Source organism: Pongo pygmaeus, chromosome 9 (genome assembly GCF_028885625.2).
Source record: "Pongo pygmaeus isolate AG05252 chromosome 9, NHGRI_mPonPyg2-v2.0_pri, whole genome shotgun sequence".
NCBI lineage: Eukaryota > Metazoa > Chordata > Mammalia > Primates > Hominidae > Pongo > Pongo pygmaeus.
Window position 1 is genome coordinate 61,204,725 of NC_072382.2, and position 23,823 is coordinate 61,228,547.

The 23,823-nt window shown below is 40.2% G+C and overlaps 1 protein-coding gene across 2 annotated transcripts in view; it reads right to left on the minus strand.

The window, feature by feature from the left end:
- The window catches only part of LOC129008999 (calcitonin gene-related peptide 2-like), a 73,130-nt gene extending 49,507 nt beyond the window's left edge, over nt 1–23,623 (minus strand). Inside the window, exons 1-4 of one of the 2 annotated variants that reach the window (XR_008492605.2) lie at nt 20,010–20,069; nt 19,800–19,890; nt 19,404–19,543; nt 1,205–1,277 (exon numbers count right to left, since the gene is read on the minus strand). Coding sequence is in view for 1 of the 2 variants with exons in the window: in XM_054441634.2 (XP_054297609.1) it covers nt 1,225–1,277; nt 19,404–19,543; nt 19,800–19,890; nt 21,936–21,990 (339 nt within the window). In the remaining variant the exon portion in view is untranslated. Of the gene's footprint in view, nt 1–1,204; nt 1,278–19,403; nt 19,544–19,799; nt 19,891–20,009; nt 20,070–21,935 lie in introns of those variants that run through there. The other variant, XM_054441634.2, reaches the window with a different exon arrangement.
- Nucleotides 23,624–23,823: the final 200 nt, after the last annotated feature.

A 23,823-nucleotide genomic window follows, 5' to 3' on the forward strand; every position in this document is an offset into this window, starting at 1 on the left:
TTGCCAAGTTACCCTAAGTGCATGAGTGAGCCCAGGAAACACCACATGGTAGAAAATGAGACATTCCAGCTGAGCCCTGCCCAAATTCCTCACCCACAGAATCATGAGTAAACAAATTGTTGTGGTTTTCAGCCACTAAATTTTTTAAATGTTTTGTTATGTAAATAAGGCTAATGGAAAAAGTGGGTAAGCCAATCAGGGCAAATCCTTCCCTCCTGCCACATTTGGTTCATAACACAGGTCTCAGTTCATCCATGCATGCAGAGATTGGTTCAGGAGTGGCCCAATCAGTGAGAACCTCAAGGCCTTGGCTGGGAATACCAAGTCAAAGCTATTCATCCCTACTTTGAGTAGAGCGCTGTGAAGTGAAGCTTGAAGATATCACAGCTGTTTTGCTACCATAACAAGAGCCAACCGGAGGAAGAAACCAACACATGAGAACTCTACAGAAAACTGCAAAGAAATGGAGTTAGAGCCTTGATCAAATCCTCTATTAATTGCCCAGGAATTTCACATCACTTCTAGCCTTTTGTCATTATGTGAACCATAAACCTTGTTATTTAAGCCAGTAGACTTAGGTTTTTGGTTATTTGCAACTTAAATCAACTGAAAGTGTCCAAATGACACACTCTCAAAACTCGCTACCTGTTGTTTTCATGTTTACCAACGAAACACTGCTTTTCAAGCAAACACTTAAGAGAAGCATAAAATGACAGACACCATGTTTGAAATAGGAATGGGCAGTCCAGAATCCTAACAGCTCCTTCTTAATTCCCTGTATTAGTTTCTAGGTCTTCTGTAACAAAGTACCACAAACTGTGTGGCTTGAGACAATGGAAATGTATTGTCACAGTTCTGTAGGCTAGAAGTCAGAGACCAAAGTGTTGCTGGACCATGCTCCCTCTTGACACCTGTAAGGGAACCCTTCCTTGTCTCTTCCTAGATTCTGCTTGTTTGCCAGCATCTTTAGCATCCTTTGGTTTACAGATGCATCACTCCAATCCTTAGTCTCCACATGGCATCCTTCCTGTGTCTCTTCACATCATTTTCCCTCTATGCATGTCTGTGACCAAATCTCCACTTTTTATACAACACTGATCATACTAGACTAGGGCTCACCCTTATGACCTCAGTTTAACTTAATTACCTCTATAAAGACCCTAGTTCTGAATAGTCACATTCTGAGTTTAAGACTTCAACATACCTTTTTGAGGGGGACAAAATTCAACCCATAACACTCTCTATCCCACCGTAGTTCCTTAGACAGCCCCAGGACTCTGGAAGAGAAAAGTCATGCTTTAATTCCATTGTGCCATTTTACATGTTGAACCTCTTCCTACAATGTTCTTCTATCTCTTCTGTCTTAGATTTCAAGGCTCAGATAAAATGGCATCTACTCTTTCTGCTCCTGTCTTCAAAAAAAGAAATAATTATTTGCTCTTCTGTCTCATATCACTTATTCATATCTCAAATGGAGCACTCTTCATTAAGGTTAAATCTGTACATATGTGTCTCTCTCCACACCGGTCTGTGTGTCACCCTGATGGCAGGATTGTCACTTGTACCTAGCTCACTGCCTGGCATATAGTAGATATTCAGTAAATGTTGGATGAAATAAAGTTATGCGCCCTGACATCTTGTATTAATTGTTAGAGTACATTATTTATTAAACAGAAAAACAGGCTCTCTCACCCATCCCTTTAAAGAATAATGAGTTGGCAAAAGACTCAAGATTTGAGGCTCCAGGCTTACAACATCAAAATGGTCTTGGGAATGAGTGGGAGGAAGAACTGTTTGAACAGTGACTGGAAATCACCCTTGTCCCAGATTTTCCCCTAATTAGGCTTTTCCTTGTGTTAATAATCCCATCATAAGAACCTCCAGACATCAAATGTACCATCTTCTGATTGTTTATTATGTGTTTTCTGGTTTGTAATTATTGTTCACTGGTGCTTCTGTAATGTAGGTATGAAAATGGCAGAGGAGCAAAATCCTAACTAGCAAACATTCAGTATGTTAACCTGTGAATCTTCCACCGAGCTTGTATGTTGGGAAAAGGGGAAGACAATGTATCCAATTGTGCCATATAGGAAGTAACCCTAAAGAGTGATGCCCACAGCTGATGACTTGGAGGGGAAGAGAGAAGAGGCATCTACACTAGAAGTTCTCTTTCTATGTAAGTCAAGACCCTCCTGTTCATCAGTTGCCCTGGGTTCAGATGTGCATCATTGCAAATGTGAGTTTAGGAAATAATTTCAGCTTCCTCTTCATGCCTAACAGAGCCCTCCAGGTACCCTGACTGATATCCAGCCAACTGAATATCAGAACTGTTTTATACAGTAGCCACAGAACATAGCCCAGTAGGTATACAATAGGCAATCACTCATTCATACAACAAATACTAATAGTATCTGTCCCATATACTTGCTGTGGAGATTAAATGATATCATGTATCTTAAGAGTCTGGCACCTAGTGAGTGCCCAGTGTATGTAACAGAGGTTATTACATTGGATTATTATTATCAATTATTTACTTCTACCCTGTAATAGATTTATATATCTAAGCCCTTCACTATGTGACTTTTCAATGTCTTTTTCTTGGAGTAGCGTATGGTCATGCTCAACATTGAGCATGGCCATACAACTTGCTTTGGTCAAGGGAATGTGAGTGGATATAATATATGTCATGTCAGAAAGGTTTTAAATGTGCTTGGTTCTTTTCTGACCTCTTGGAGCTTCCTCCCTCTGCCATGAGAAGAATATGCCCCAAATAGTTATTGTTTCTTCAGCCTGGATGCAGAAATGGAAACACATGGAGCATTCTGAACTCAGCCTGGCCAAGTCAGCCCGGCTAAGATCAGACAAACCACAACATATCTGCAGATTTGTCAGCAAGAAAAATAACTGTTGTTGAAAGCTACTGAGATTTCTGTGGTGGTTTGTGATGCATTACTGCTGCAGTGGTTGACTTTCATTATTATTATGGTTGTTGTTGCTGCTGTTGTTGTTGTTGTTATATCTACTCGAAAGAACATTTTGGCCTTCAGACTCTTACTGCAGAAGAGAGTGCAGAATAGCATAGACTGGAGAGAAACAACCTAAACTCACAGAATTTCATATTTCATCTTACACATGGGAAAATTGATATCCAGAGATCTAAAATTAATTGCTCAGAGTTTCAAAGCTTATCCACAGGCAGAATTGCAACCAGCTCATGCCTCACGAGTTGAGTGTCCACACATCTCAGTTTGCCCAGGACAGTTATTAATGCTTCCCACTGCTCTCTCAAAATAGTCTTAATCTGAATAATAAGTTATGTAATTACCTTACTCACTGGCTAACTTTCAGAAAAATTAGTTTGGAAGTTGTCTGTAAGATTATTTCAGTTGTAAATAAGAAAAAATCCAATTCAAACTGAGTTAATAATAAAACGGATCTGTGAGCTCATAAGGTAGAGTGGGAATACCAAACATTTCATTTATTTTGATTTCTTTGGTCCACATATCACTGTGGCAAAGTAAAATTAGCAGTAGGCAGCTTCCTTATCCACACCCCTGTGCTGCACACTTTCCCATTTGTAGGGCAGATGCATCTGACAGCAATAGCTCAAGCATACCCTGAGAATGACCTTATGGTCTAATAAGAATGTGTGTTCAGGGTTCTGAGAAAACCAGTTCACTCCTTATCTCTAAAGGACATCCAAAGCCCCCTGACCCATTCCTTGGATTTCAGGGAATCGAGGCCCTTTGTTTTGGGTTAAATGGGGGTTGCTAGCTGGGAGTTGCTAGGTGGAAGCTGCTACGTGAAAATGCTATATAACCTGCACACTTCTTACTAATGGGAGCGGTTTTTCTGTCCAGCTCCCCTCTCTTGGATAGCCCTGTATCTAAGGCCCCAATAAACCCTATGTCAAGTTTGCTAGTTCCGGTGTCTTCTTCAGCCCCTTGGACATGGTGCCATCACTATTGGAGTAAATAGGGGTCCAGCATGACATCATTCATATTCCAGGAGACAGGAAAGAATGTTTCTGAAAACCTCTTAGAAGAGCCCAGAGGCTCCCAGCAAACAAATCCTTGTGTTCCTTGACCCAATTTCACTTACACACCCATCCTATAACCAAAATCTGGGGCTATAAAATAGGGTCACACCAGTCTGAATCACATTTCCTGCCCAAAGTGCCAGGGATGGAATCAGCCTCAACCAAAGTACTTGGGCTAGGCAGGATTAATGCCCAAACAAAAATCAGGATACTTCCCAACAGAAGGGGGAAACAAATGTCAGGGAGCCACCCTGTTGTCGATTCACTCCAGAGCTTGTCTTCATAAGGAAAGTAGGATTTCCTGCTTCTAAACCAGGCGCTTTCCACAATGCAATCCCAAAGATCAGTTTTACCAGGAGTCCCTATCAGGCAGGATGGCTAAAGAGCACGGTGGGGCTGAAGGACATTTCTTCTGTACAGTTGACCCTTGAACAACATGGGTGGGAACTGCGCAGGTCCACTTATATGTGGGCTTTTTTCAACCAAACCGGACACAGATTGAAAATAAAGTGTTCTCGGGATGTGAAATCTGTGTATACAGAGGGCAGACTTTTTGTATACTCGGGTTCCGGGCTTCGGAAACTGAGTATGCGTGGATTTCAGTATACCCGGGGATTCCTGGAACCAATCCTCCATGTATACCAAGGGAGGACTGAACTTACCATCTGGGTGTAGGAACAGCATGAGCCAAGGCATTGAATCATCTGGGTTTGAATCCCAGCTCTGCCACTTACTGTGTAATCAAGTGTGTTTGCTTAATCTCTCTCTGATTTGCACATGTAAATTAAGGGACAAGAATGCCAACTTCATAGTGTCTTGAGACAATTTAAATACATAAAGCATTTAAATTACCTAGAACAATGATAAGCAAATACATGCTCACCTTCCTTTTTTTGCGCTTAATAATTTGTTTAGGGAGAGTAGAATCAGAACAAAGGAGTTGCAATAGTCTGAGGCATTGATCTCTACCAAAGGGAAGATCCTGTTGGTTAAGTCTATGAGAGACTGCTAGGGTCTGCTTTCCCTTGCACCCTGCTAGAAATAAGCTAACAAATATATAGTGTTTGGCTATTCTTTTTCTGGACTTGGTTGCCACCATTGTCAGACTCTTCCCTTAGTGTGTTAATTATGTCACAGTCTTCTTTTAGATCAGTCTCTTTCAGAGACCACACTTTCATTTCCACAGATGCCTAATCTTGAACATTATATGTGAGGTTATTCATTTTACCCTAAGGTCCTGGAAGAAGCTTACTCTAGACCCACAGCAACTAATGTACTTCATTTCCTATCCTTCCTCTTGATGGAGAAGGTCAAATGAATTTAAGGATATGAAATCCTTCCGTAAAAATAAAAAAAGCTATGCAGAAAAAGGTAGCATATATGCACTGCTAGAGGGCCAAGATTTCATGAATCCCAAATCAGACAAGCTTTCCTGCTCCGTGCATTAGTACTCTCCACAAACAAATCCTGCAGCCAAGCCTTGCATGGCAAAAAAAAAAAAAAAAAGGAAAAAAACCTTTTTTTAAAATTATTTTAAAATAAATTTCGATTTCAGGAGAGTTGCAAAGATAATACAGAGTTCCCATATACCCTTCACCATGATCCTTTATCAAAACTAAGAAATTAACACTGGTACAGAGTAATATTAACAAACTACAGAATTTATTCAGATTTCGCCAGTTTTTCCACTAATGTCTTTTTCTTTCCAGTATACCATGTTGCAATTTAGTTGTCATGTCTCCTTAGTCTCCCCTGAGTCTTTAACAGTTTCTCAGTCTTTCCTTGTTTTTCATGACCTTGACACTTTGGAATACACTGGTCAGGTATTTTTTAGACTATTCCAAATTTGAGTGATGTTTTCTCATGATTAGATTGAGGTTATAGATCTTGGGGAAAAATGTCCCAGAAGCAAGGTGTCTTTCTCATAGCCTCATATAGAGAAGTTCACGATGTTTATTAATATTTATCACTGGTGATGTTAATCTTGATCACTTGGTTAAGGTAGTGTCTGCCAGCTTTTCCTGTTACCAAAGTTACTATTTTTTCCTTTTCCATATACTGTTTGTCACCTGAGAGTCAGTAAATGCAGCCCACATTTAGAGGCACTTGAGCACTTCCTTACTTTCTGGCACTATAAGATGCTCCAAATTTACTTTGTATTTTCCCTACCCCAGCCTTAGAGTCATCCATTTATCCAGGGATTCCTGCTTCCTTTTATTGGAGAATAATATACAATATATAAATGTAAAATTATGATTTAAGTTCTGGGTGCTAGATGTGCTGCATCTTTTGATAGTAGTCGTCAAAGAACACAGCTATTATTATAGCTTAATGTCAAAGAACACAGCTATCATTATAGCTTTGTGATTAATTCCCTAACTTTTTCCTCTTGACCTTTCCCAGACAAGATCCTACCCTGAATCTCCCCCACAACATCCCTTCATTCACTCACTCACTCACTCATTCATTCAACATCATTTATCTAGCTATCATATGTCAAGTACTCTTGTGCCTCGCATTAAGATGCCACTGCCACCTACATAGTCTAGATGCATGCTGTCTGAAGTTACGGTTTTGCCGAGACCTAATATATAGGAATTAGTCAGGCAAAGGGAAAAGGGGAGGGAGCTGAGGTAAAAGAATGGAAAATAAACATGTGTCCCCAGAGTCTGTGCCCACAGGGACATTTAGAAAACTCAGAATAGTTGCTTTTTAATTATGTTATAAATTAGAGAGTGTTTGAGAATAGCCCCACTCCCCAACCAGTTGCACTCACTCTGGAAGAATGGGAATTTCTAAAATTGCTAACCACTGATAACTCTGCATGAAAGAAACTAATGGTCCAAAACATACAACAACAAAACCAATGAGAAACACAAACCAACTATGTGTTCCTAACTGTTCATAATTCAAATGAACAAATATATTTAGAACAACTGCTCTGTGCTGGGGATAGAGAAGCAAACAAGAAAGACAAGGCCCTGTCCTCAAGCAGCTTTAGTCTGTTGTGATGAGCGTTATAGACAAAAAGTACATAGAGCTGTGGGGCATACAGCAAGAGGATTTGACTATTGTGGGAGTGAGAGAAGCTTCCTAGAGGAAGTGGCACCAATGGTGAGGCTTGAAGGAGGAGAAGAACTAATAAAGAGAAGAAACCAAGATCTGGTCATCTTTGACCAGCTTAAACCTTAAAGAATGCGTCTATTGTCATAGGTTTATGATTAACTCTCTAATTCCTTTATCTATGCCTAGTCTTTCCCCCAAAAAGATTCCTACCCTTACTCTCTCCAGTATCCCTTCATTCATTCATTCATTCAACATTATTGAGAAGACAGGAAGGAAAAGCATTCCAAGCAGAGAAAACAGCCTGTGGGAAGGCCAGGATATGAAAGAGGGCATAATGTGCTCAAGAAACTGAAGTAAATGTTCTATGTCTACAGAGAGAGAGCAAGAGAAAGCAAGGCAAGAAATGAGGCTGGAGATGTAGGAAAGTACCAGGTCCCATGGCTCCTTAAAAGTCAGTGGAACGTTTTGAACTTTATTCCCAGGGTAATGGTGAACCATGGATGGCTGTTAAATCAATGATCAGACCAGACAACCCAGCTGCAATGGAGAAAATGGAAGAGAAGAAATGAAGATGTTAGACCTCTGTAAGGCTTCTATAAGTCTTAGCTTCCTTTCTGCCTCACAGGATTGGAGGAAGGATTCAACAAGGGAACACATACAAAACCCCTAGCACAAAATTTGGCACGTGGCAGGCAATCAGGAAACATCAGTGCCTTCTTTTGTCCAACAATTCTGATTCTTTTTCATCTACTCTCATTTTTCTTTTTATTCCCTGACCATATTTTGGAAAGAAAATTACCGTTTGTATTAGTCCATTTTTGCCTTGCTATAAAGAAATACCTAAAACTTGGTAATATATAAAGAAAAGGGGTTTAATTAGCTCACGGTTCTGCAGGCATTACAGGAAGCATAGCAGCTTCTGCTTCGGGGGAGGCCTCAGGAAGCTTCCAATCATGGCAGAAGGCAAAGGGTGAGGCATCTCACATGGTGAGAGCAGGAGCAAGGGAGAGGGGAAGGAAGTGCTACATGCTTTTAAACAACTAGATCTCATGAGAACTCATTCACTGTTGTGACAACAGTACCAAGGCGGATGGTGTTAAACCATTCATGAGTAACTGCCCCCATGATCCAATGATCCAATCACCTCCCACCAGGTCCTACCACCAACGCTGGGTATTACAATTCAACATGAGTTTTGGGCAGGGATACAAATCTAAACCATATCAGTATTTAAACCTTTTGCTGTGGTTTACAGTTGATAACTGTGGTAGAGACAGTGAACAAATATGAGTAAGACCCAAGCCTTTCTATAAGACATATTTACTACAAGCCATAACATGACGTGATATGAACCACACAATGATATCAGTTCAAGCTCTCAGAGGGCAAGGACAGCATCCTTTACCTCTCTGTCCTTAATGTCAGGCAAAATACGTGGCACAGGGGGCTTAACACAGGCTTGTCAACCATACGAATGCATGCTCTTGGAGCTCAGATGGGAGGAGCAGGAAGATTGGATGCACTGAAAGTTTAATATCTTGAGATTGCATAAGGCTAATTGAACACTGTGGCTTTCTGTCTATTTCGTTGATTACTGGTTTAGGGATAATTTTAGCAAGCTCCCTGCTTTGGCTTTTATTTTTCATGAAAGTTTCTTCATAGTGATTGTTTAATCTCAAATCAAAACTTTCCTATCATGAAACATAATATAATAACATGAAAACATCAAAGCTATACTGAGATGCTTGTTTTGATAATACAAATAATTAATTATCAATGGTATTTCTATCTGAGTTACAATAAGGCAAATTTCATTCTTTATTACTGCTTTTTCCCACCACCTATCTCCACCCTGGCCACCTAACCTAATGCTTAGCTGACGTGTGTTTAGAAAATAAGAGTACTTTTACCCTTAGCTCCAGCAATTCACCAGTGAACTGATATAAGAGTCCTAAAATGTTGGGTAAAGTAAATGACCATGGGGTCATACCCAACACTGTTCGTCTCTGTAACATATAGGGTTGTCCCAGTTACTGTGACAATGTATTTTATTTTAGAGCAAGTTGAAAAATAAGGTAAGTAACCACGTTGTCTGTGGAACACTTAGCATTACTATGGGAAAGTTAAAGGTTAAAGCTATTTTATTCTTTTATTTATGGTTCTTCAGATCCTTTTGTCTATTTGCTTTTGAGACAGGGTCTCACTCTGTCGCCCATGCTGGAGCGCAGTGGTGCAATCATAGCTCACGGCAGCCTCAACCTTCTGGGCTCAAGCAATACTCCCACTTCAGCCTCCCAAGTAGCTGGGAATACAGGCGTGTACCACCATGCCTGGCTAATTTTTTTTAATTTTTTTGTAGAGATGAAGTCTCACCATGTTGCCCAGGCTGGTTTCAAACTCCTAGGCTCAAGCAATCCTGTCACCTTAGCCTCCAAACTGCTGGGATTACAGGCATGAGCCACCTCACCTGGAGTACTTCAGATTCTTATGGTGGAACAGCCTTGATCAAATTGTTTACTTTTTCTTAAAGAGTTTTACTATTCCAAATTAAATCCATGGCTGCCTGACATCAAACGCATTGGAGTGCATAGTTCTGTGTGGGACAGCTGTCATATACAAATACGATCATCCAGAGAGGCCAAATGCATATTTAATATTTCCAGATGCCCCTCAGGATGTCTTTTTCCTTTTTAAAGTTAATTCTGATAGTTTATAGGTAATCTGTACAATTTTGATGCATTTGAAAAGCATTTTTTATTATAAAACCTATACTCAAAGAATTGAAAAATACAGATAATATAGAAAAGGAAATATAAGTTCCTATTTCCCAATTCAATTCCACATTCCCACACCCCAAAAATATCATTACTCGTCTCCTTCCAGAAATCTTTCTCCTTAAACAATTACATAAATGGAATATATTTTATATATTTTACCACAAATGGGATCTTCCTATACATGTCATTTTGTGTTTTTCCCATAAAATGTAGGTCAGTACATTTACATCTTTGTCTTCTTTTTAGTGCCTGTATAGCATTCCTTATATAGATATACCATATCTTTTTTACCTATTAGTGATCACTTAGATAGTTTCCATTTTCATTTCCTTCTTTGTCTTTCTTTCTTGAGATTAAAAATAGGACTGTAATGAACATTCATCCATAAATTTTTTTCCAACTTAAGAAAATGTACCCACTGCAATGGTTTGAATATTTATGTCCCCACCAAAATTTATGTTGAAACTAAATCCCCAGTGTAAGCATTAAGAAATGGGATCTTTAGGAAGTGTTTAGGCCATGACGGCTCTGCTCTCATAAATGGATTAATGCCTTATAAAAGAGCTGGCTTGAGAGCACCAGATCATCCCTACCCTCCCTTCCATCATGTGAAGACACAGTTTGTCCCTTGTGGAGGATGCAGCAACAAGGTGTCATCTTGGAAGCAGAGAGCAGCCCTCACCAAACACCAAACATGCAGGTGCCTTGATCTTGGACTTTCCGACCTCCAGAACTGTTAGAAATAAATTCCTGTTGTTTTAAAGTTACCCAGTCTGTGGTAGTTTGTTATAGCCACACAAAAATACTAACATACCCACTATATAAATTTCAAGCAGGAGTTCTAGCACTGCTCTGAATAACATTCTGCAGTTGAATTGGATGCCCAGTTACTCCATCCTAACACTCCATGGGGTAATTAAAGAAATGCTGACATGTGTTATTAATGTATACATGCTCTAGAAAATTAGGCAATGTTCTGGTAATCTTTTGCTACATAACATACCACTCTTCAACTATGTGGTATAAAACAAAAGCAATCATTCCTCTAGCTCAGAAATCTGCAACTTGGGCAGGGCTTGGTGGGAAATGCTTGTATCTGGCTTGGCTAAGGGCCAGAAAATCCACTTCCAAGAAGGCTCATTCAACTGGTTGGTCCTGGTGATCAGTTGGAAGGTCAGCTGGAGTGGAGGGCTAGGAAACTTGGTTTCTTTCTGAACCAGTCTCTCCATGTGGCTTGGGCTTCCTCATGGAATGATACTCGGATTCCAAGGGCAAGAATTCTGAAAGACAGAGCTAGGCAGAAGCTATACTGTCTTTAGTGACCCAGCCTCAGAAGTCTCATAGTGCATTAATTGAACTAATCACAAAGGTCTATGCAAGTTCAAGAGAAGAGGATATAAACTCAGTCTCTTGATGAGAATTTGTCAAGGTTCTCAAAAAACATGCAGGATGGGAAATATTATTTCAGCCACTACTGGAAAAATACAATCTGCCACAGCCAAAAAATACCTTCTTTGATCCAGATAGATAGATCTCAATATAATGATATTGTTGATTTTTTAAAACAACGATATCCACATTTTATTGTTTTCCTTTTATCTGATTCTGAAAAAAAAATATTTTACCAGAACTATACATTTTTTCCTGTGGATATAATTGTCAGGCTAATCCGTACGATGACTAAAAGTTGTGGTAGTTGCATGGTCATCAACTTCTCTCTTTTTTCTTTTCTTTTCTTTTCCTTTCATGTCTTCTTTCTTTCCTTCCTTCCTTCTTTCCTTCCTTCTTTCTTTTTATTTTTTTAAGAGACAGGGTCTTGCATCTTGCGCTGTCACCCAGGCTGGAGTGCAGCGGGCTCAGGTGATCCAATACTTCCTCCCACCTCAACCTCCTGAGTAGCTGGAACTACAAGTGCCCACACCAAATCAGGTTAATTTTGTATATATTTTTTGTCAAGACAGGGGTCTTGCTATGTTGACCAGGCTGGTCTCGAAATCCTGGCCTCAAACAATTGCCTCCTTCAGCCTCCCAAAGCACTGGGATTACAGGCATGAGGCACCACACCTTGCCAATATTTCTTCAATGGATGAGAAACAATTCATTTTGTTTTCCCACTTGCCTTCCATTTAGCATAGCGTCTAGTGACTATTAGCTATTGTTATTGTTTCAGTATGACATACTGTATCTTCATTTTACTAATCAGAAAATCTAGATGTGAAAAAGTGAAGCAAATTTCCTAAAATCACATTTAATAGTACAACTGGGATTTGAACTTTGGATCCTGAGGATTAGACCTTTGTTCTAAGCCTAAAGTGGTACTGTTAATTAAACTTCTTTCTAAAGCATTAGGTCAGGAACTTTATTATATCAAGCTTATCAGTTGGAAAATCCTTAGCTGTTGTTTAATCCCAGTGAGCTATGATATCTTCCCAAGAAACTACATGCTAGGATCTTTCTTGCCAGTGATGTGGGTTATATTCAGATTTGCATTTCAATATTAATATACCTGTTGTTCTATGTGAGAGAATGCCTGAACTAATGTAGCAAAGCAGGATCTAAAGATCCAATATGGGAAGAAATTAAATATTGTGTTACTTTTCTTCACTATTTTCCAAACCCAATTTAATGGTTTCATAAAGTAATATACTCTGATTAAGTGCCATATTAAGATAGGGGAGTTAGTAAACAAAAGGAACCGCAGAAATTTTGCCAGCAGGTAAAAAAAAAACACAGAGAGCTTCCTGCAGAAAGTTGACCTTGACCAATGAGATGAAGGAAAGAAAGGATGTGACATAAGCACTGACAGTTTAGCGCTACTTCCCAAAAGTGGTTGTGCATCAGAATCACCTGGTAAATATTTAATACTCAGACCTGACCCCTAGTGATTTGGTTGGCATAGGATGGAGCCTGGGGATATATATATGTCTTTACAAGTATCCAGATGATGCAGATGGAATAAGCCTTCAAACTTTTTTTGGAACACATAGGTTTAGGGCACAATTCAAGAGGGTTTTTTACAGTTCAATCTTTAGCATTAAAAAAATTTTTATGTCATTCTCTATTGTCATCAGATTTTTTCTGGCTTTTTTGTGGGGGGGAATACCTACAAGGTAATGTCTGTTCTTCAATAGAAGCCAAGATTCTGATTCATTCTTTTCCAATTATCATATTAGGTTATTGTAATCTTTTGTGGTGAATCAGTTGAAATTCTGTTTTCATGTTTTCACTGAAGTTTAAAAACAGAATCAGACTCCTAGAGTATGCAATTATGGGCCACTTGATATATTAACATTTACATTTCCTTTAAATATCAAAGTTTATTGCCACTAAACTATGCAAGTAGTATTTTGTTGGACCTTCTTTTTTAGTACAGAAATTACTAACTCCTAGAATCAGCTTACTTTTTTCAATGTTTGTGACAACTGTGAAAACTTAATGGATATTCTAGTGACTTACCAAATGGATGATTTCTCTAAGGAGTAAATTGTTACTATCTGGTATTCCAAAGAACTTACTAGAAGCACCTAGCAGTTTCTTAGCCCATTCCTTCTCCAATCCTATAGCACACTAAGCAGGGTCTCCCACAGCTATATTGAGGATTTTTCATATTAGGCCACTTATATTCTTCAATCTCAGTAGGAAATTGATTTGTTATTCAACATTTTTTTGAGCATATACTATATTCCTTTTTTTTCCAGAAGGTCAGCTAGAGCATATAGTATATTCTAAGCACTAGAAATACAAAGATCAACAAGACAGTATTTCTGCTTTGATGATATTTACTGTCTGATGTGAAAGAAAATAGGTAATTATATAATCTGGTATAGTAATTGTATCAGATAGGGTTCTATCAGAGACAGAGAACCAGTAGAATAAATAAAATTAAAGCATATATAATATATAATTTTATTTAGATAATTTTAGAATATTTTATTTATTCTATGGGTTCTGTCATGCATATATATGTATATGTTTATATGTATGTATATATAGCTATAAATGGACATATCCATATATATGGATATAAAGAGATTTACAGCAAGGAATTGACTTACAGGATTGTGAGGGCTGCCTTGGCAAATCCAAAATCTATAGAACAGGCCATCAGGAGGAGAAATCTGGAAACTCTCTGGCGAGAACTGAAACTACAGTACACAGGTGAAATTTCTTCTTCCTCAGGCAAACTTCAGTTCTGCTTTTAAAGCCTTTCAACTACAGTCAGTCCTTCCATATCCGTCAATTCAACCAACAGCAGATTGAAAATATTTGGGAAAAATATTGCAGCTCTACTGAACATGTACAGACTTTTTTCCCTGTGATTATTCCCTACACTATAGAGTGTAACAACTATTTACACAGCATTTACATTGTATTAGATATTATAAGTAATCTAGAGATTATTTAAAGTATATGGGAGTATATACATAGGTTATATGCAAATGCTATGCCATTTTATATCAGGGACTTGGAGCATCCATGGATTTTAGTATTCACTGGGGGTCCTAGAACACATCTCCCATGGATGTCAAGGGACGGCTGTACTTGAATCAAGCCCACTCAGCTTATGGAAAATAGTCTCTTTTACATAGTCAACTGATTATACAAGTTAATCACATCTACAAAATACTTTCACAGAAAGATCTAGATTTGTGTTTGATTAAATAACTGGATACTATAGCCTAGCCAAAGTAATGTATAAAACTGACATCATTTTTGTATTTTTTTATATTTGGAAAATGCTATGGTAGTATAAAATGCCAAGGACATACATCTTGCACGTATCTTATAAGATAGCAAGGGCATTTATCTTAGCTAAGGCAGTCAGATGTTTCCTGAAAGAGATGATAGTTAAAATAAAAGCTGAAGGATGAGTAGGAATTAGCTAGATTAAAAGACGGATAAAGAATATTCTGAGATGTGGGAATAGTATAAGCAAGGGCCCAGAAATCAGAGAGAGAGAAAGAGCACTAGCGATGCAATTTTCTCTCGTCATCAGATTTATTTTCCGGCTTTCTTTTTTCAGAATTATTTTAAAAGAAGCCAAGATTTGACTCCTTTTTTTAATTTGGTAATTATTATATGAGACAATTATAATGTTTTTAGTGCTAAATCAGATGAAACTCTATTTCCAATTATGAGTGAGATAAAGCACCTTTCCATATGTTTCCAATCATGGGTGAGATTAAGCATTTCCAACTATGTGTGAGATGAAGCACCCTTCCATATGTTTATCTCACATTCAGGTTTCCTCCTTTATAGATTGCCTGTTTGTAACCTGTATACATTATTCTATTGGGTAGTCTTCTTTTCCTTATTTATTATATATGATTTGGATATTACTAGAAATGCTTTGTTTTTATATGCATTGCAGGTATATTCTTCCAGAAAATATCAATCAAAACTGGGAGGAGCTTTGTAGACTAAAATTTGCAAGGGAGTGCAAGGGGACCACATTAAGTCAGAGAATGCTGGGGTGATCTGGATTCTGGGCCCAAATCTTAGTTACAGGACAAAGCCTCTGTACTGAGCAGGAACAAAAGGAGCAAAGGAAAGAAAAGGGAAGAAGAGTCAGCCAATTTCAGACAGCACAGTATTTTTTAACACTTCAAATTAACTGCAGAAGGTGCTCTAGAACCTTGAAGCTAGGAAAGCTACACTGGCTGTCTTCCCTTCTAGTACAGGAAAACTTGTCTTACAAAAAAACAAGCAACAGAAAGAAAATTAGTCAAACCTCAAAATTATTACCAGAAAAATATTCTTGCAAACAATGAAAACAAGCCAGAAAGACATGCCCACAAAATAGGAAAAACTATATGCTAATATTCTAAACAAACAAGGTAAAAGAAATTAAGAAAATAATAAAAGTTTCAAAAGAGCAACTTAAATTAGGATCAAAAGAACAACTTAAATTAGGATCAAAATAACTCAGAAATAATATTATTGGAGAAAAGAGAGCAGGAAGATATGAAAATGGAGCTTACAAAACCAAGGAAAGCATTAGAAATAAAAGAAAAAATATTTTGGAAATGGACATTAAAGTAGAAGTAATACATTAGTGAATAAACAATGGAGAGTGTATAAAGAGAAATAGATAATGGAAAGGGATATATTTTTAATTAAACATACGAAAGAAATTTAAATTTTCTTCATTTCCTTTATGTATTCTATTTTATTATTTTATTATCTTTTCTTAAAATCAACTTTATTGATGTATAATTTACATAAAATTGAATGCATTTAAGTTTATAGTTTGGCAAGTTTTGACAAAGTCACTACTACAATTAAGGAAAAGCAAAAAGAAAGAAAGGAAAAGAAAGACTGAAAAAATGAGCAAAACACTTAGTTTGTACAAAAGAAAACAAGAAAAAAAATAAAGAAACAGGCCAGATGGGACTAAAGCAAAATAAATAGAAGGTAGAAGACAAACTCAACTATATCAGAAATTATATTAAATGTACAAGGATGAAGCACTCCAATTAAGGAAGAAAATGGTCAGGCTGTCTTAAAAAATGCTAACTATATGCTGTTTATAAATATGAAAGTTAGAAAATGGGGAAGATATAAAAACACTAATATAATATACGTAGCGTGGCTATATAATATCAAATAAGCAGACTTTAAGATACATAGTATTACTAGTGATAAAGAACATTTCAAGATCTGAAACAGTGAGAAAAAAAAATCCTAAATTTTAAATACACCTAATAGCATAGTTTCAAAATATATACAACAGAAATAAAGAACCCGAAGGAGAACTAGACAAATTTATATAATTGTATAATTTAACTTATCTCTCTCAGTAGCTGATAGAAAAATCAGTAAAAAAAAAAAAAAAAAAACGGTATGGCTAGGCGCGGTGGCTCACACCTGTAATCCCAGCACTTTGGGAGGCCAAGGCAGGTGGATCACCTGAGGTCGAGAGTTCGAGACCAGCCTGACCAACATGGAGAAACCCCATCTCTTCTAAAAATACAAAAATTAGCCAGGCTTGGTGGCTCATGCCTGTAATCCCAGCTATTTGGGAAGCTGAGGCAGGAGAATCACTTGAACCCAGGAGGTGGAGGTTGTGGTGAGCCAAGATCATACCATTGCAGTCCAGCCTGGGCAACAAGAGTGAAACTCCGTCTCAAAAAAAAAAAAAAAAACAGTGTCAATGAGATTTTAACAACACAATTAAGCATCTTGACCCAATCGGCCTATATACAATGTTACATTCAACAACTTCAAAATATACAATCTTTGAAGGATAAGTGGAACATTTACCAAAATAGATCATATGCTAATCATAAAGCAATTCTCCATAAATTTCCAAGAATTAGAATCATTGAGAGTATTTATCTAACTGTTGTGAAAATAAATTTGAAATCAATAACAGAAAAATATTTGGAAATTTAGCCATATATACCTAAATAACCCATGTATCAAAGAAGCAGTCATAAAGAAAATAAAAAACATTTTTAATTGAAATATTTTTCAATTGAAATATTGAAATTAAAATATGACATCAAAATTCGTGGGCTGCAGTTAAAAACCATTATTTTAAAAAGTTATTATAGCTTTAAATACATATATTTGAAAAAATGAAAGGTTGAGAATCAGTTACCTCAGCCTCCATCCAAAGAAGATAGAAAAAAAGGACATAAATTAAATCCAAAAAAGGAGAAAAATAAAATAATAACAGGAGAAATTAATGAAATAGCAGAGAGAAAATCAACAAAGCCAAAAGCTGGTTCTTTGAGAAGATTAATACAATTCACAATCCCCTAGCAAAACTGAGCAAGATAAAAAGAGAGAAAATACATATTACCAGTATCCAGAATAAAAAGTGTTAATACCACTAGCGATCCTAAAGACATTAAAAGAAAATATGTCAATATTATGAATATTTTGTGCCAATAATTTTGACAATTTTGATAAAATATACAAGTTTCTTATATAAGACAAGCTACCAAAATTTACACAAGAGGAAATGGAAAATCTGAATAGTCCTGTATCTGATAAAGACTTAAATATATAACTTAAATCTCTCACAAAGGAAGCTCCAAGAAGGAAGAAATATAATTAATCAAACAGAAACTTTTTCAGAGAAAAAAGAAAGAAGCAACATTTCCCAATTCATTTAATGAAACTAGTAGAATCCCACAAAAAGTTATAAGGACATCACCAGGAAGGCAAAATACAAGCAAATATATGTCATAAATATAGATGTAGTAATCCTAAACAAACAAGAAAAGTAAATCAAAAATCATCAATGTGGAAAAGAATGATGATCATGACCAAATGGTGTTTATTTTAGGAATATAATATTGGTTTTACCTCCAAAACTCAATGTATTCACCACATTAACAGAATAAAAGAGAAACACCATATGATCATCTACATAGATTTTAAAAAGACATTTGATAAAACTTAAGAATGTTCTTGATACAAACTCTCAGAAAACTAGAATGAAAAGAATGTTCTTATTCTGAAGAAAGATACATATGAAAAATCCCACTGTTAACATCATATTGAATGACCTTTCCTCCTGAGTTTATAAACACAATGAAGATGTTCACTATCCTCAATCAGTTCTTTTCAATATCACTCTGGATGTCAACAAATGTTCTCAGGGCATTTCAACATGAATTAAGCCTAAGGATTTTACTTAGTTTCCTGTGTATTTGGTTATTCAGAAATGAGAAACATTTCCATGAGTTCTATTTCAGTTTTCTTTTTTACAGATGAAGTACTAATTCATCACATTGTAAAGAGTTCTTAGCTCTTATCTGGACAGTCTTTGTTGCCATCTGCTGGTGATCAGCTGCTCTACCTGAGATCTACTCTCCACTTTAGAAAGGGAAGGAATGGGGAGAACCAGCCATCAGAAATCGAACTGACTGAAAGGGAAGGAGAAAGTGTAAGAAAGAGCAAGTCTAAAACCTCCTAACACATTAGGGCACCTACTGTATTCCAGCCCCCATGCTAGGTCTTCACACACTCACTAACTAGAAGCAGTAGAAATACTAGTTAAGAAAATGGAGTCTGGAGCCAAACTACCCAGATTTTAAAGCTCAGCTTTACCATTTACTAGTTTATGACTTTTAACAAATTACTTAACCTTACTTGTTTTAGTTTCCTCACAGATCGTTGTGAGGATCAAAATCATGAGTCAACTACTTAGAACTGTAACCAGCTCATAGTCAGCACTAAACAAAGTACATGTATTTCACAATTATCCCATCTAATGAGAGCTATTGTTGCAAGAGCAATTCCCACAGTGAGCGATTCCACATCTTCGCATTTCACTTCCTAACAGCTTTCAGAAACGGAGCTTTTTATTGTGTCTAACCACAGTCCTTCCAGCTGCACTGGGACCTCTGTCTCCCCTGGAGCCTGAGAAAAGCTGGGCTCCAACTCCTCCTGAACAAATCAGCTTGCTGGACCCCTTGCCAGTGTGCTCTCTCCTACCTCCTGGGATCTGCCTTCTTGGTATGCTGCGGGGAGAGGAGGCCCTGTTCTGGGCCCTTGGGGAGCCTCACCTGGAGCTGTCTCCTGCTCCTGCTCCTGCTCCAGCTCACTGGCCTTCATCTGCACATAGTCCTGCACCAGTGCAGCCAGCAGGAGGCGCACTTCCACCTCACTGAGTGTGGCCGGGTCTGGACTGCTCTCCAGGGCAGACCTGTGGAGGGGAAGCAAACTCAATGCAGGCTGTGAGTCCCTGCCTGCCCCTCCCCAGGATAAACAGCCAGGCTTTCTGGTCTCTGCTTCTTCCCCTGAGGATGTGGCCACTGCGACTCCCAGGGGACAGGGCATGAGGTCAGGGTCCACCTGTGGGCACTGATTCACCGGGAACCATGCATGGCTTCAGAGGCACAGAGCTGCCTGGTCCCAGGGGCAGTGGGAGCGGAGGTGCCCCTGGCTTCAAGCTGTCTCACCTGAGTGGCGCTGCCTGGAGGCTGCCTTCCTGGCACAGGACCAAAACTGAGAGCCAGCAAGCGGGAGAACTTCTGGGAGCCTTTGTTTGCTCTATGTAACAAGAAAAATGATGCCGCCTTTAGGCAAGTCAGTTAATCCCCAGCTGGGGTCACTGTCACAGCTTTTTTCAGTCGTTTGAGGTAACCTGGTATATTAAGGGTTTCTCTCACCTTCTAGTGAGCGGGGCCAGGCCAGCTACAGCTAAGTTTTCGGTATGTTCACACCTGGATCTAAAGGCGAAAGCATGGTACTCATTACTGCACAGAGCTTCTGCCCTAAATACCTGCTTTCTTCCCTACCATGCCCACCAGCCTAGATCCTTCTTCCCATCTATCCTGGACTCTTTAGAGGATGTCTTGGGCTCCGCCCATTTTCCATAGCTTTTCCAAAGGCACTTCCCAACTAGGAGTCCCCAAGTCTCCTCAGGCTTCAGGCCCCATTTCCAAGTCTTTCCGTCCCTTCACACCTCCCCATGAAATATCTCTCCATGCACACTTCCCCGGGGCCTAGAACAACATGTGGAGCTGGGGGTGGGGGATTCAGTTGCCCCTCCTGTAGTCTGCCTTGGCTTTGTTCTTCATAGGAATTTAAAACTCCAGGCTCCACGCAGCTCTGCGTTTGTTCAGGGGGCTCTCTAGAGTGTCTCCTAGGGTTCCTCGTGTCTTTTGGGGCCCTTCCCCAAGAGGTTGGTGTGGCAGTGGCTAGAGGCCAGGTTTCCTGTGCTGCCTCTGTTCCTGTGTAACCTCAGGCAAGTAACTGGACACTATCTAGGCCTCATTGCCCCAATGGGGTGCCTTCAAGTTTGAAGGCATTCATGAATGTAAATGGTTTGGAAGCTTGACAGAGCAGGGAGAGATGTCCAAGCCTGAGGGTGCCGGGTTCCGCTTGGGGTTGAAGGGCCTTAGTCCCATCCTGTGGGTCTAGTCTACCAGGAAGGCTTTCTGCCCAATATGGCTGAAGAAGGCAGGCTCACTGTCTCCCTCCTTAGGCACTTAGACAGCTGAGGTTATCTTTCCCGGGGCAAGGTCGTTATTTCAATAGCCCAGACACACACACACACACACACACACACACACTTGCTCTGCACGTTCCTAGTCCCAGGAACATTTAATGACAGGTACAGATCCCAAGGCTCTTGCTCTCAGACAGCCCGGCTGTTTGTAGGGACTGAGCTCAGCAGCTTCACCTGAACGTAGATGTGGGTGCCTCATCCCTCTCTAGAAGGCCAGACCCCTGGACAAACCCATCTCCTTGGGATCGCCTGCTGCCCTGCCCTGATTTAGGGACTGTTCCCCAAGGGGCACACACCGTAGCGTTGGACCCAGCTCAGGTTGCCACTGAAGTGGGCCTCTCCGCGCGCAGGGTACGCCGCGGCGCCATGACCGCCCCAAACAAGGAGCTCGCCTCCGAGGGAGCAGGCGAGAGGAGAGGGAGGATTAGGGATAAGGGCCCACTGGAAGAATGACCGGAACCGAATTTACCCTTCCAGAGACTGACAGCCGTTGAAACAGCGCCTCCAGATCAAAGGGGAAAGACCAGGGGAAATGCAGAGAACGGGCGGGGCTAACGGCAAGAGCAGACAACAGCCCCACAGTGGGCAGACTCGGACCCCAGCGGGCTCCCCCGCAGTGGTACCACTGGGGCTGGCGCTCTGCCCAAGACAGCACCCCCAGAAGGCTCACCCAGGGGAAGTGAAACCCTTTACGGTGCCCCCCTCCCAGAATAACAAGCCACATTTTACCGCAGCCTACGACCGGCCGGCTGCACCCCAACGCGCGCGCGAACACACACACACACACACACGCATGCACACGCCTTTCTGCCCATCCATCAGGGCGAGGACAGCCCCTCTAGAGACCGTTTTGCACAGTTGCCTTGTGCCGCGGAGCTGTGTGTGGGGAGGTGCCCTGGGCCGGCCAATCCAGGCCAGTTCACTTGCTGCCGGCTACCTGGGGTAAAGGCCCGGATGCACCCCAGCCCGTCCTGCAGCGCCCTCCAAAGGAGCACAGGGGCCTCTGCAGGCCCGAAGGTTACCAGGTGTCTGTACTCAGATAAGGACAAGCACTCTCATCCAATGCTAACCAACTCACCCATACCTATGGAGTTCGAAATGCGCGCCCCGGGGGCGGGGGCTCGCCGCCTCCCAGCCATCTTCTCGCTAACTCGTGAACTGTGACTGCCAGAAGCACCCTCACGGAGGACCCGCGCACACTCCACCAACGGACGCAGTCTTGGTTGGCATTCACATCCCGGACACACAGACCATCATTGTGTACACACGCCTTCCCTGCAAGTGAAACTTCTTTCCAAAGTGGACGCTTTGCAGAGATCGGGCCCCGGAGCAGAGTGTAGGTCCGGAGGCACAGCGAGCCCCGCCGTCTCCCGGACCTGGCTTCCGCGGACTGGGAAGAAGACCCCCCGCCTGGTAAGGCCGAAGGATTCGGTGGGCTCCTGAGTGGAGCCCACGGTCCCGACACCCGCGGTCGTGGGGCCCCTGGGCCTGTGCATCCGGACAGCGGGTACGCCCAGGGGTCCGCCGGTCCGCGGGCCGCCATGACTTCGCCGCCGACAGGGGGCGCTGTTTTGACGCTTTGCTTGCCCCTTATGCGATCTGGGCCTAGAAAGGCGAACTTTTCTAGCGCTCAGCAAATGCTCCCAGGAAAAGTGCGAAGGAACTGATTTCATTTTCTGAAAACTGCTCAACCAGAAATCCCCATGTGGCGACCGTCCAGTGCGTCCTCAGACTTCCAAAATAAAAGCCACCCTGTCAGAAACCAGTGGGCCACGCCAGACCTAAGCATAGCGAGCAATAGGGAAACCTGTGTGGATCAATTAGATTCGGACTCAGCAAATCAAAATCGTTTTGTTGCTGCTGCCTGGTGCAATCCTCAACCAAGAATAAATCCAGAGCACGTCTACATTTTATATCTGATCTCTCCTTACCTGGGAAAGCAAAACTGCTGGGGCAAAGACTAGCTTCGTTTTATTTGGTGAACAAAATCAGTTTCTCTATAAAGGTGCCCTGCAAGGCCCGAACTGGGGTGAGATGAGAGAGGCACTTGTTTCCATTGCAAAATGTAAAGGGGTGCCAAAAATCTCAGGAATCCAGAGTAATATTTTAACGTAATGTCTTTAATGATAAAAACGAGTGCAAAAACATCCAGGACAAAGAACATATCTAAACTTGAAATAGGATCTGACAGGGCTAGGAATCCAACCTTCTCCAATCTTTTTGTTCTATCAATCTCTCAACCAATTGGATGATGCCCACACACGCATTCGCTCAAATCCAGTCCTGCTTACCAGCTTTTACAAGTGCCACCTCTTCTTCCAAAGTTGAAGCAATTCATGTGATCCATTTCTTCTTGGAGGAGCTTGTTACCCTTTTGAATCAGTATATTTTGTGACTCAGTTTGCCTTGTGACTTCAGCTTTCTGGTGGGTCCAAAAAATTATGATTTTATAGATTATTCAGGTTTTTCTCATTCTTAGGGTAGGAGTGATATGCTTCTGCTGCTTTCGAAATTGTAAGCAGGAACAGAATCCTTTTAACACCATTTTAACACTTTTAATCATACAGTTCAGTGGCAATAATTATATTCCCAATGTTGTGCAAATCATCATCATTATCCATTTCCAGAATTTGTTCGTCATCCCAAATGGAAACTGTATTTGACAATAATCCCCACTATTCTTTCTATCAGCCCCTGGTAACTTCTATTATACTTTCTGTCTGTATGAGTTTGCCTATTCTGGGTGCCTCATATAAGTAAAATCCTACAATATTTGTCCTTTTGTGTCTGGCTTTCACTTAGCATAATGTCCTCAGGATTCATCATGTTGTAGCATGTAACAGGATTTTATTCCTTTTTAAGGCTAAATAATGTACCATTGCATATGCATATATGACATTTGGTTCATTATTTTATATGTTGATGAATATTTAGGTGGTTTTCACCTTTTGGCTATTGTTGATAATGCTGCT